Source organism: Abrus precatorius, unplaced genomic scaffold (genome assembly GCF_003935025.1).
Source record: "Abrus precatorius isolate BTA unplaced genomic scaffold, Abrus_2018 Scaffold7, whole genome shotgun sequence".
NCBI lineage: Eukaryota > Viridiplantae > Streptophyta > Magnoliopsida > Fabales > Fabaceae > Abrus > Abrus precatorius.
The window spans coordinates 32628661-32643625 of record NW_020874417.1 but is presented as its reverse complement, the minus strand read 5'-3'; the positions used below and the strand labels follow the sequence as shown (position 1 = coordinate 32643625).

The 14965-nt window shown below is 32.0% G+C and overlaps 1 protein-coding gene across 1 annotated transcript; it reads left to right on the top strand.

Moving 5' to 3' along the window:
- The first annotated feature begins 6877 nt into the window (after positions 1-6877).
- LOC113871123 (E3 ubiquitin-protein ligase XBAT33) lies at positions 6878-12001 on the top strand. Its single transcript, XM_027507921.1, has 10 exons — positions 6878-7365; positions 7454-7513; positions 7833-7904; positions 8132-8316; positions 8660-8820; positions 8900-8958; positions 9041-9087; positions 9173-9316; positions 10443-10534; positions 10907-12001. Exons 1-10 carry the CDS (start codon positions 7189-7191, stop codon positions 11446-11448), a joined length of 1539 nt encoding a protein of 512 aa, XP_027363722.1. The 5' UTR covers positions 6878-7188; the 3' UTR covers positions 11449-12001.
- Positions 12002-14965: the final 2964 nt, after the last annotated feature.

The following is a 14965-nucleotide window of genomic DNA, read 5'->3' as shown; positions in this document are numbered from 1 at the left end:
CCTTGAATTGAAGTTCTCCAAAAGGTAAAAGATAACCAAGTCTACTTTAAGGGAATCGGATTCACCCAGTTCTGAAGAAAAGCATGTAAAATGACAATATAAAAACGAGGGTGACAATAACTGAGTTGCTGAAAAGTTTCCCCTATAAATTAACTTATTTAACTGTTGTTTGGAGTTTATGCACTTATGACTCGTGTAATCGTGAAAAGGCATTTGGGCTTACGATATTGCATCAATTTTCTTTTAAGTTACGGTGGCATTGTGTCTAATTCTGTAAAGAGGAGTATCATTTCAACAAAATTTGTCATATCAGCAAATTAAAAGACGTTGTCACACGAATAATATAATTAAATTTTAGTGCAACTTTTTTTTTGTGGTTTCCTTTTTCAAAACTAACATTTGGGTTTCCAAAATTTGACTGTGACTTGGTAAAGCAAAAATATAATCAAAACATGGATTTCGTGGATTGACATTTGACAGTTGTATTTCGTGGATTTGTTTAATGAGTGACTGTTTTTGGAGTCATACCAATCACAGGCATCACAAATTGAAGTGTGGTAGATTTTATTGAGTAGATGGCTTCGCAGGTACACAAAATAAAAATCTGCCCCACTAGACAAGGATGAATGATTGTGAATTGCTAGCAACTATCATTAACCTTGTTGAAATTTAGCCAAATTTAGATAACAGTATTAATGCTTCTCTTACACTCTGACATCTTATAGTTGCAAGTTATTAATCCTTTGAAGCAGCATCAAAGTCTCCATCTTCAGCAAAATCATCTTTTGAGTGATTTTATTTCCTTAAGAAGTGTTGAGTGATGTGTTATGTGGACCATATAATGGGCAACAAGTTGAACCTTCGCATTCATGTGATGTAACTCTTGCTTTATTTGTTGGGCGCTGATCCTTAAATGCACTAATTAGCTGTCATCTAAAACTCAGCTACCCCGTGTGTTTTGAGTTGCGAATTCATTGCAAAATTTTGACGGTTGATCATCTTTCATTTGTGCAATGGGGGCTAAGCTGAACATCAACCAACATTTCTATGCGCCTAAAGATTACGATATTCTGCATAATTCTGATTTATGGTAATTTTTTAATGTCAAATTTATTTCACTTTAAGTAAGAATATGTGAAATGTACTATGAATTTCAACTCACTTAAAACCCAAATTAACGAGAATTAGTATAACCCATGTTCGAGGATTTTTAAAATAAAAAAAAATCATAAATTGATCCAATGTAAATAGTAAAAAAGATGAAATGAAAATTCAAAAGTTGATAAAGCTGAAAATCGAACAAACAAAAATTCAAAATAATCAGTTTTTTTTTAATTAAAATAGATTAGATTTCATGTGATTTTAAAATTTGATCAAATTTAATGCAAATTGAATGTATGCAGATACATAAAATTTTGTTTATGACAGTTGTATATATGCAAGTATCTATTTGTAAAAAGTTATTATTTCAATTTATTTATTATCTAAGTTATGCTCTTTCGTTCTAATAATTTTATAATTAGTTGATGGGTGATAATTAGAAGTGATTTTTTTCCCTTGAAAATATGTTTCTTATCATGGAAGAAAATCATTTGAATTTATATTTGCTAATTTGATATTATATTTAAAATTTAAAGTTTAAAAATAATTTTAAAGTAAGATTGGCTAAATTTAAGCAATGATATTTGAGAGCAGTAAAAATTTTTGATAAAATACGAGATATAATTTTTTTCAAGTAAAAATTAAGTTTAAACTACAATTCATTAAATTCAAATTTATCTTAAAAACCATAGTTCTTCAATTTAATATGTTCTAAAGATAGAGATTAACTTTCCAAAATATTTTATAAAAATAATTAATTGTTTTTTAATATAAATTTTATCTTTTTTTTCAAAAGCTATCTAAAATTTTAATCCTTGATCACTTGATTCTACGTATATTTAAAATATTATTCCATACTCTATGGTGTTTAAAATTGATGTTCTAAAGACTTCTAAATTTATTCCAGCACCTCTTAAATTCTTTAAGAAAGTTTAAAATTTTTAGTGGATTTCAAAAAGTTATAGAGAATTCTAAAATATCCTAAACTATAGTGTAATTTCATTTTTTCAGGTACGTGACATCCTCCTAATAAATTAATTAATCAGTTTTTTTTTTTTTTTATTTCTATTAGATGTTCTTAACCTTTCTTAAAACACGATCAGATGCTCTCTCAAGTGTAAATTTAACTAATGATTAATTGCATAATGAAAAGCTAATTGTTTTCGCTGCACCCAGAAATGGTTGTTAATTAACTGATTAATCGGATAATTAATCGGATGATTTTTTTAACAAATTCCGAACAGCTGGCACTCATTTTTGTTTCGTTACGCAATTCATGAAAGGCCCATTACCATTTATTATCAGTTAAATATTCAATAATTAGTTATCTGATTACTAAAATTGTGGACTGACATGTTTGTTCATTATATGTGAAGCACCGCGAAGCTAGTAGGGAAAGATAGAGACAATTCATATTATGATATTTAATTTTTTTTAACGTCTGTTAAATTACACTGATAACAGTTTATTATAATAATTTTTATTTACAATAAATAATATTATAAAAACAATGTTAAATATTATAATTTTTAATAAAAAATAAAATTTCTCCGTTTTTTAACATTTAAAATATAATAATACAGGATACTTCCATGCAAGAATCTTTTGACAATCGGTGAGGACATCATAAAACCTAACGAGAAGCCTAGAATCAGCAACTTTGAAAAATATCTTCAATTTCTGCAGTAGTTAATTGATTACATATTAATTGAATGATTAAAAAAACACTGTCAGAAAGTCAATGATTCGCTTAATGATTTGACCAAAATATTTAGGTCATATTGTGATTAATAAGTTATTTATGCAGACTCAAAGATATCAATCTTGTGTTGTGCTTATCATCGTCAACTTAGCATTTGAAAAATTTGCAAGCTCTTTCGTCGGAGGGATATAAAATTACAGAAAAGGGACAGTCAAATGTGATAGTGCCATCAGGCGTAAGTGGTGGGGAAGAAATAGCAATAATAATAATAATAATAATAATAATAATAATAATAGTGCAAACCGATTAGTTATTTAGACGTGTAAGGTTAATTTATTTAAAAAAATTATCTCAAGAAAACAAACATGTTTAATATTGGGGGAAAAACGAAAAATCTATTTATTTATTCATATACGAATCAAAGATAAAATGCAAATTAAGTAAAATTAATTTTAAGAGTGCTTTGAGATTGAGAATGTTTCTTATTCACTGAGAACCAAAATACTGCAACCATGTTGTATTGCATGCATGCATACATAACGGTTAAAAGTATATTATTAATTAAAATTTCATCTATATTGTTTTCAAATTATTTCTACAAAAATATTTGACTGCCTTTATTAAATGTTTCAGTTCATCTTTTTAAGTAATGGCATTTTTGTCAATAAGAAACCCTTTCGTTTCTGTTCTTCGCTTCTTCCTTTTGGACCAATCACTTTTCTCTTTATCTTTTTTTTATTCTATTTTATTCCCAAGTTTACCTTTTAATATTTTCCTGTTTTGTTGAAATACGGTTCACATAGGTTGCAACTAACCTTATCCTTTAGGTCTACCAAGATGTTTTAAGCTACGACTAGGCATAAAAACATCAACGATGAAAAACAATTATTACAAAGATAATTAGTGATTGCTAAATGAGTTTGCTGTTTCGTATATTAAAGAGGTAAAAAAAACACTCAAAACATAAATTTCATAAAAAGCAATTGGAATGTATATTTATACTTTTAATAATACATATTTTCCCATGACTTCAAATTTTAAAATTTGTATTATCCATTGTCGCAAGCAATGGCAAGATTTGCTGGTCCCTGTTAACCATCACTGTCCGCGATGGCTACATGATCAATAAATAATTTGTCTCCCCCTAGCTTTGTTTCCATGGAACAAAGTTAAGAGAAAAATATAAACAAATAAATGATTTTTTTGTTTAAAGCGTGTTTTTTTATTCAATCAAACAAATAAAGTTGTATTTTTATTATATATATTTTTAGTTTTTTTTTTTTTTAACTAAACAGAGCATTGGTGTTGTATTGTTAAAATATTAAATGATGCATGTCTTGTGCCTTCTTAATTTACCTCAAAAAAGTGAGTCTGAATATGATTTTTATTATATTTGTAAGTCTATTAGATAGAAACCTTAGAGATGGCATGAAGGACCGCAAAATAAACTATCAGAAATCTTAAATATGATATTTTTATTTTTTAATATTTTATTTATAAACATTTATTTGATTATATATATAATAAAATAACTCTTTTTAGACATGGGTATTCATTCTGAAGGCAATCATATCCGAATTAAATAAAATTATTATGAGTGATAAACTTATTTCTTCATGTATTTAGCATAATTATCTTTATTAAAATTTAAATTCAAAATGATAAATTAAATTGAAATAATATTTACTAATTAATTAATATGTTCGGTGTTATAAAATGAATTGTGACCTGAATTAAGTGATTCTAATATAAGCTTTTAAAAAATTACTTATTTTAAGATTTAAAATAATATAATTTAAACTCACATTTTACACACTTAAAAAAAATAAATTACTCTAAATTTGACTTAAAAAAAGAAGAAGAAATGGTTTTGATTCTTCCCTCCATGAAAGCACTTGATAAAGATGGGGAAAATTACTTTTTGTTATATAGAAAGAAGATAAAGAAATTTTGCATTGGGTGTCAGCGCTTGCGTCCCACCAAACTGGACCTAATTCTGTTAGCGTACAAAAAGAGGAAATGAATGAGGGGGAAAATCTGAGCCCTATATTCACGTGAGTGCATTCAGAAATCAACAGTTGTCAATCGTCTCAGTCAACTTGGTCCCACGCATACCGGCTTTGATCGTACCACGTGTACAATGAAATGCCATGTGTCTTATTTACTTTTGGTGGGACCAAAAGACCATGTGTCTTTTGTGGTCCGCGGAGTACCCAATCTCTTTTTGTTTCACCAATCACCAGACCCAGACACACTGACACAATGCCCGCACGCGCTTTGACTCCACTTCTTGGCCTTTTTCTTTTTACGATAGACCGTAAATTATTATATATTTTAGCATTAATCTTTTCTTTCTAAAGAATTTGTAATTTTTTTAAAATATTAAGATAGTCAATTTTTATACGTTTACACTCTCTCATATATAATAAATTTAATAATATACAATTCAGAGTACCTTTTATTTTTAGCTATTGGACTTGTTGCTCGTGCTTTCCTGGGTAGTTTTGCTAATATGTTGCGTCTACCTGTCAAAATAGGCAAATTGCAGGGGATTATCCTGTATAACCTGGCTCTAAGAATATTCATGCAACTACACTGTATATGTATACAAAAACATTTAATGAATATTATCAATATATAAAAATCACATTTTGATGTGTAATTGTAATACGGGTATGAAAATATTGTTAATATAATATAATATTAAATTATAGATGCATTTTTGTCAATTCTCATTTAAACTTTCTTTCACCACTGTTGCATTCGGACGGTAAATCATGGTTTAATGTAAAATTCATTTTATGGTAAACTAGAAAATATTTTTACCCAAATTTCTAAATTACGTTTCCAACCTCATTATGACATATATTTATTAGGAGGTGGAAGCTTGGGGTCCAAATTCCATGTATTAGATTGTTACGCGTGGACAAACCACATCGTACGTCTATAATTATTTAAAATAATTAAAGCATGTGGAGTTTAAGCAGGTTTCATATCATGCTTATTTAAAGTTAAGAAACAATTTCCTTTATGGAATACAATTCATGAGTCTGGGGCCAGTGGATAATTGATAAACATATGCAAGTGGACACATATATCAACTTCATTTTGGCTAAGCACGCGTCTTTGTTCACCATGCCTAATTTTCGAGAAATCGTTTGAAAAAACAAAAAAGAAAAATGAGATATCCCTTGTATAATAACATAATTATAGATAATTTTATGTGTTAGGTTGAATCGTGGCATATTGACAATTATTTTCTCCTACAAAATTTTTAAAATAATACTTATAAGTTATATTGTGAATTAATCAATGAAGAATTTTAATAGTGGGTGCCAGAACAACAAAACCGGGTAACTAACAGACAAACAGAACCTTCAAACCTTAAGCTAGATTACAAATATCTTAAAATTAGTTCCATTGCTCAAAGCTTGTCGCCAATAAATGAGTGCTACACGGATGAATTCATGATAATAAAACACAGAAAAAGCTGAACTACGTTGGTGTTTTTACATTAAAATATATATATATAAAATGTTGATTCTGAAGGAGTTTGGGAACATTTCTCATTACTGAATCAGCTCTTCCAGCTAGTAAGAATCCACGGGAAGAATTTTGGAGGCATATAGCTTTCAGATTGCTTGCCATCGGAGTTTCTTAGCATCATCAACGGACGTAATATTAATAATTAAGCTTGCGGGTGAAGAAGATATAATAAGATGCTAATTTCACAACCTGAATGAAGAACATAGATTCTTTTCTCTTTAATTAACCTATGACTTTAAGCTAAGAAAATAATATTCCCTTTGAAAAATAGGTATTAAAAGTAAGTCTTATGATTGAGCACGGAAAAGGGTGATATTTCTGAGCGTGATGCGCTATCTACTTAATAGATCCTTCTGTCTCTCTCTCCATCTAACGAAGGCTAACAATTTTTTAATAAGAAATATCGATTTTTATGTCTGCTTTAAAAATTTAAAGAATAGAATTATTAAATTTTATCGTCTATACAAGTTATAGACCATACTTGAGGAAAGAAAATTGCTTATAAATTAATTTGAGAATTTATAATAGAAGAACGATTTATTTATACGTAATATTGTTGTCATCACAGAGAGAGAGAGAGAGAGAGAAAACTGGTGGTGGTGTGGATCCATATCCAACAAGGGAGGGACCATAGTAGGAGCGTAGACGCACGTAGAAGAAAAGAACAAGTGAAGGTAAAGTAGAGTGTTTAGCGTATTGACATATATGCTTTTACCTTTTTCTCGTTTTGCTGTTGAGACAAAAGCAAGAACAAGAAGCACCAAACAGCGACCACAACTCACAATCCAACCTTCGACCTTCCACGTCACCATCTTCATTTCGACGTTGACCCGAGATAGATGGGGAATTCGTTTGGGTGTTCGGCCTCCGGCGAGAGGCTGGTGTCGGCGGCGAGGGACGGTGACTTGGTGGAGGCAAAGATGCTTCTGAACTGCAATCCATGTCTTGCCAAGTACTCAACTTTCGGTGGACTCAATTCCCCTCTCCATTTTGCAGCTGCCAAAGGCCATAACGAGGTACCCTTTTTTGTTTTTCTCCCAATTTTGTTTGTGCTTTCTCAAAGTTTTTTCCTTTATTTTTTTTTCCGTGGTGTGTTTCCATTAGATTGTGGCATTGTTGCTTGAGAATGGAGCTGATGTCAATTCAAGAAATTATTGTGGCCAGGTGAGACTTTTTTCTCCTCTCTCCCCTTCTTCCTCCTTTTCTTTTAGATTTGAGGATTCTGTTTTGTATTTGTGCGCTGGAATATATCTTTTCCGTTTTGTGTGTGATTCTATTCCATGAGGCAAATTGCTCTGTTAGAAAACATAGCTGGTGTGTGCATTGTAGTAAGCAAAGAGATCGATGGATCTGGTATCAATTCAAAGGAACCCACCTTAAGAACATGAAACTTTACCAGATTTTCTTTGGCTTCTTTTAAAAGATGTGCGTGTGCAGCTTTACTAATTTGGTAATATGGTTTGATTTGATCCTTGATTTGAAGACCGCCTTGATGCAAGCTTGTAGATATGGGCATTGGGAAGTTGTACAGACACTTTTACTCTTCAGATGCAATGTGAGTCCCGCTGTACTTTCTCTTTCCCCTCCTCTTTTTTATGCATCATTTCTATCTGAACTTTTTTCCAATCTCACCATAACTTTGTATTTACTCTAGCAGAGACAATAGGTCATAGGATTGATTTGAGAAAACTACCTCCTAAGCTGGACTTGATTATTTAGTTTTGTGTTGCATGGTAAAATTTTATTTCAAAATTCACTAAACCGTAGTCTATTAAATAACAGGTTATGAGAGCAGATTATCTTAGTGGGAGGACAGCTCTTCATTTTGCAGCTGTGAATGGGCATGTAAGATGTATTAGACTTGTTGTGGCTGACTTTGTTCCAAGTGCTCCTTATGAAGCTATACATGCTCACACAGATGTTGACAGGGGTGGCGGATCAAATGTGAAAAGCAAACATGAGCAAAGGTACCCCTTTCCTTTTCATTATGTTATATTTTACTTTGGCTGTCTTTAGTATACTTGTATTTTAATATTCTTTATATTTACGTCACCAATTATGTAGTATTTCATTTGTTACTTGCTCTAATTACCTATAGAGATACATACATAGTTACTTCCTACATGATAGAGTAAATCTTAGATAAATTATTAGTTGCACAAATTATTCATAATTTTTTTGAGGGAATGATGACATGGAGATTTCTTATGGTGTTCTTTGCTGTCATGAATGTTTTAAGGTCCGACTTTGCTAGAGTTGTCATTCAGGTCTGTTATATTCTTGCAATTTATTTACTTTATTCCAGTGCAGTGCCCTGTCCAAGTTTGTAAATAAGACCGCTGATGGTGGTATCACTGCCCTTCATATGGCTGCGTTAAATGGGTACTTTGATTGTGTACAACTGCTGCTTGATCTTAATGCAAACGTGTCTACTGTGACATTTCATTACGGAACATCAATGGATTTAATAGGTATGTCTTTTGCTTAATGCGATAAATATCTAAGGTTATCTCTCCCCTTAAAAACATAACTAATGTGATTTTGATGTAGGCGCTGGAAGCACTCCGTTGCATTATGCTGCTTGTGGGGGCAATTTAAAATGCTGTCAGGCAAGAATTGCTTTAGTTTTGATCTGTGATATACCTTCTGGTCCTTTCTTTTGAAACTGGCAATAATGTTATTCTTTTGCAGATCCTCCTTGCACGAGGTGCAAGTCGGATGGCTTTAAATTGCAATGGGTAAGATATTGTAAATAGGTATTTTAGTCCAAATTTTCACTTGATTGATAACATACTAATGCAAAATTATCTTTTTTCCCTGTAGGTGGCTTCCTCTTGATATTGCCAGGATGTGGGGGCGTCATTGGCTTGAACCATTGCTGGCACCCAGTTCTGATACCACAATACCTACATTCCCTCATTCAAATTACTTGTCCTTGCCTCTTATGAGTGTGCTCAACATTGCTAGGTATTTGCAGTCCACTATGTCTGTTTCTCTAAGGCAACCCAACTCATTTCATGTGGAAATCTATTTTGATAATGAAAATAATAGACACCTAGTGGGGAACATTTCTTTATATATATTTTTGGCAGCTTATTGGGGACCATAATTAGTCCATTGACCAAAAAACTAAAGTAATTTAGGCAAGCTATGAAAATAGGCTTGTATGACTTTCAAGATTTATCGCCCCTCATTTAGGTAAGGACTGGAGGGGGAAAAAATAAGCATGCCTGAACTTGTGACCCATCAGTTACGAATCTAATTTACAACACAACCTTTTTTTGAATTTGGTTCCTTTTATAGATTAAAAAAATGGGATGCTATACCTTTTGAATTTCCGTGAGTATTCCAAAAGATGAATATACATCTATATTAGTTCTTTGATTGGTTTCTGCCTATTGTTAATGTTTTCAACTTTCAGAAATACCCCCAGAAACTTTAGATTCTAGATTTATCATTAGAATAGTTAAACACAGGAGTAATTGATGTTGCTGGGAAAGGATTTTGATTTATAAATCACAGGGTAAAAAAATTGTGTTAGAATTTTTTCAATAGTTACTTGTAGGGAATTTCTAAGGAAATTGAAATGCAAGGGTTGAACACAGTATTTGATAAAAAGAATGCTTGAGGGACTATATAATGTAATTGATTAAGGGCTTGAGTTAAATAAGCTAAGAAAAATAAAATAGTTCATTCAGTTGAAATTTTATTGGAACTGTGTAAACTGTTATGGTTGGCATTTGATGCGCCATGAGTGTATGTAATTTTATTCAATCGATAATATGAAAATATTGGAAGCGAAATGAAAATTTGAAATGTCAAATTTTATATTGAGTAAATTACTCGCCAATCCTCAATCCTGCATTTTATGTTTACACTACACAGACCTCTCCTCTTTTATTGAAACTACACAAAGCTCTAAAATCTGCTACTATTAAATCTAAATTGCTGTTGGTCCGAGCCTGACAGATTCGTTAATTTATGTTACTTGGGTTAGTAAGGTGGGGTATATTTTATAGTTAATTATTAAAGGGAAGAATGTGTTCTTCAGTTGAAAAATGATGCTATGATTGATTTGATGGAATATATGCAGAGAGTATGGACTGCAATCATCTACAACCTCCTCTGATGAGATTGACTTTTGTGCTGTATGCCTGGAGAGGCCATGTTCAGTGGCTGCCGGAGGTACTGTATTTTTTTATCTTTTGAATATTTTGTTTGCGTGGCTTCTGCACGTGATTTTTTATAAACCGCAGAAGTTAAAAATGGACCCATATCCTAAGTACTAAGTAGTGATTATGTTAGAACAACTTTCCTGAGCCCAAAAAGTACTGTCAGAAATATTATTCTATCTAATAAGCTATCATACCTCTTTCTGCGTCTGTTCGCATCCACCTCGGGTGGGGTGTGGGGAGTGACCGCGGTTGTTCTCATCCTCCATCACTGTACTTTCACATATTTTTCCCTGTTAAATTTTCATGATCTGGTGTTAGGATTTGGAAGATTTATTCAGCTTTGCCTAATAGCTTAACTGATACCGTTAGATTATGCATGCAGGATGTGGGCACGAACTTTGTGTAAAATGTGCACTCTATCTTTGCTCAACAAACAATGTTTCTTCTGAACTGCATGGTCCTCCTGGCTCAATTCCTTGCCCTCTTTGTAGACATGGAATTGTATCTTTTGTTAAATTACCGGGTTCCCAAGCAAAGGAAAATAAACTACACGTGTCTCTTGGCTTGTGTACCCCATGCATGCTGCATCCACGTGACCTAGATCAGCCATCCCTTTCTCATACACCAGAGATTCGAAGAAACCGTGTAGCTTCTGTTCCTTCAGAGATACTCTGCCCTGTCACTTGCAGTCCATTTCCATCTATGGCAATTCCTCTATGTACTTGCAATGATGGTCCATGTCCTTCATTTGAACCCCGGGAAGTTGAAACACAGGATGAATCACCTCATCACTCTCAGGCATCAACAGTGGATCAGGATAAAATTGATGGGCCAAGACTGGATAAAACAACCTGCTCTAGCATGTTTTGGGGTAGAAGAAGTTGCAGCAGGGAGCACCAATGCAATTCAGAAATAAATGCTTGACTCGTTTGCCATCTGTATTGACCTATTCTTATGTTGTGGAATGTGGATAATGGATACACTTTAGATCGATAGAGCAGTCCACAGTTGTCTTGTGAACCAGCCTCTAATACTGGAAATCAGTGTTAAAGAAGAGAAAAAGCTGCTGCCTGAATGGGCTTTGCTGCACAGGCTTTATGGTTAGGTGATAGAGACAATTCTGGTTTCAGCATCACAACCACCTTCTGAATGCCCTTCTGTGACAATTTAGAAAGTGTGTGAAATTAGTTTCAGTTTCATGAAATTGTTATTGTGATTTATTGTAATTGGATTTCATTTTATTAACGAAAAGAAAGTGGTTTTATAAGAGGAAAAGAATATCCTATGCTTAGCATGTATAAGATTAGGAGTATTTGTATATTATGCTTGTCATGAATTTTATAGGTTTACGAAGCACAAATTTGTGGACTGAAACTTGCTGATGCAGTTATAAATAGTTAAAGAATGTTTGTTTACTTGAGGGTTTCCCTCGTCCACATTAACATTGTGCTGCTGAAATATTTGCTTAAGAATGTTTGTTTACATGTCGTGTTTAAGTCCCTCGCATAATATAGATATGGATAAATGAGGGCTATAAAGACTAAAGCAATATTCATCTTATGAGTTAGGTTTTAGGCTTAAAAGTTTAAATTCAACATGATAACTTACTACGATGACACAATATATATATATATTAGCCTATATGTTCACAGGCTTTATTTCTATTTCAACTACACTCTTCGGTGGAAAAAATGCATACTATTTGAGAAATATCTTCAACTAGATTGGTCATAAGAGCGTGAACTAAAGTATCTTTTGCAAAGAATAATTGACAATTTGGGAATTACTAGGTCCTACGTCAAATTTCATCTAAGCTGCATTGTTCAAACTCTATTTTTTCCTTTTCAAGTCCAATCTTAGACATTCTGTCACAAAATAGAATTTATTGAAAATACAATCACACATGAATTCGCATATATAAAGGAAAATGTGATTGAACACATAACAACGTCAAAGATATGTGCAATAGCCCTAGTTCAATTTTTCAAATATCATTACCTTAATTTAGTCGATTTCAAATCTTCCATTTGTTAATACTAGTTTTTTCATATATTTGGAGTTCATACATCTTGAAGTTTGATACTTCATGCCAAATTTGTGATTGATTAACATAATTTATTTCTATATTTTATTCATCAACTTAAAAAGAAATAGCTTTTAAATTTATTCGTTTATAATAAAATAAAATATCCATTCTTGGTAATGTAGACATCTCCGATTATACTTTATTCTTCCTTAATTATTTGACAATGGTAACATTCCTTTATATATTTTTATTCTAATTTAATTATTCAGATGTTATCTAAATTTAGAAATACATATGTATAATGCCCAAGAAACTTGCTAAAAATTTGTCACCTATTTTCTGAAAACCCCAAGGCGACAAACGGCTTGTTTTTCCAGAAGAAAAATAAATCGGTTAGTCTCTCAATCATAGTTGAGATAAAGGCCCATATTGAATATTCAATTGTATTTCAAGTAGAATTCTCTCTCATAGAGCAACATTTGTGGGAAAGAAAAACAAAGTCTCCACAGCACTTGCAAGATCCTTAGCTTCTCACTAGCCTTGTGGGCCAAATAGTTTTTGAAACTGTAAATGAATACGGTCAAGCCCAGCCCTTACCAAAATACCGCTGAACACACGTTTCAGAAGCCCAGTAGCATCGAGCCCAATTCACTAAAACAGTTATAAAACTATTTACTTTCTTGGCTTTGTTATACGTTAGTTAAAAATGAAATCAATTGTCAGTTTTTAAATTTAAAAATTAAATTGACAATAGTTATAAAATTTAAGAACTAAAATATGAATAAAATTAACTGATAATATCAAATTTAAGGACTAAATTAGTTGAAATCTATCGTTTTTTGAGTGTACTGGTGTTATTAATTAATTTTAAACGTCGCCTTCGCCTGTAATGTAATGGTGCTTCCCAGTTAAAGAATTGATTATTTTAACTGTTAGGCTATGGCTATTATTAGCACTTGACTTTCAGGTTTCAGTGAGTGACCATTATTGCTTTGCGCCGTTGCAAGACCACTGCCATTGTTGCTTTTGCTTTCAAGAATACATTGCTGTCTTGCCAACAATGCAACGTAGCAACATTTTTCCCTGTTCAATTACTTCTACGTCGTACTTTGGTTTAAAACCAACGCAGAAAAGACATGTACGGAACGTGAAATCCATTTCTAAAATTTTTAAAAATATTTTATAAAATCATACAGTAAATGAATAAAAAAAGATTACCTTGTTTGGTAGTGAATTAATGAAGCTTTTAACAAAGTTGATAAAATGATGAAATGATGATTGCTATGTAGGTTGAGGATTATTACGTGGGAGATAGGGAAAATAATAAGAGAATAGCAGTAGGCGGTGCATATATTATGGAGAGTAGAATTAGAAGGGAGCAAGTTGATCATAAAAGAGTGTAGATATCATCACAAATGCAAGTGCTCTAGCAATTAATTTTCGACAACAGTTCCGCATAGGTCCCTATAAAAGTTTCTTAGCCCAAATCAATATTGCTTCTTTCCAGAGAAAGCTCAGGGACATATTTAATGTCTAATTTTAACCCCTTTTTATTCAAACATATAAATTAATGACTTTTCTTATATAGTAATATTTCATATTTTTATTTAATTATTTGAATGATAAAAATATTAACTTAAGGTTATTTATTCAACTATAGTTAAATCAATACCACTTAAATATTGCAACTAAAATATAAAATATACTAAAAATATGTATTACAGTAACAAAAGATTCCTCCGTATACTGAGACGCTCAGTTAATCGGTAGTGAGCACACATCGGATTATTTTTGAACAGTGAGTCATATTTGAAGGGAACCTTGTTGACACCATGATAAGCACATGTCCACTTGTAATGTTACTGATTCATCATATCAGAATGTACCCGTAAGGTGTCAGAAAATCACACTGTCAATTGATTTCGGATTCCAGAAAATGGTTGCAATTCATTTCGGATTACAGGAAATAGTTTCGGTATAAAAGCAGAAGAAAACGATAAAGATTCCAATGCAACTGCTAAAACATTATAAGGGCCCCTACACATTACTGCACAGTGCCAGTGCATGATCTTATTTACAATATATATATATATATATACTTCAATTAATCCAACCCTTTCAGTACACTGCTTCAACCAATTCTCATCGATGCCACTCGAGTGTTCTCTATCTAACAATCTTATTCATTATTATCGAGACCCTTCACTTGAAGACCAGCACAACCCCAAAAACAAACCAAGCTTAAAGCAATTCATCGTACATAAGAAAAAGTGACAGTGGTACCATCTTAATTACAATTAATATTTTGGACACATCAAATACCCATCAATCAACTGTGAACAAAAGAAAAAAAATAGCATAAGAATCTCACTTTCTATCTCACTCTCTTTGGTAACAAAGCAGGTATAGTAGCAG

Bases quoted from the DNA above. Each gene is read 5' to 3' on its own strand.
- LOC113871123 (XM_027507921.1), top strand. From the start codon at position 7,189: ATGGGGAATTCGTTTGGGTGTTCGGCCTCCGGCGAGAGGCTGGTGTCG. The intron at 7,514-7,832 runs GTGAGACTTTTT...CTTGATTTGAAG, and splicing joins CAAGAAATTATTGTGGCCAG to ACCGCCTTGATGCAAGCTTG. The intron at 7,905-8,131 runs GTGAGTCCCGCT...ATTAAATAACAG, and splicing joins TTTTACTCTTCAGATGCAAT to GTTATGAGAGCAGATTATCT.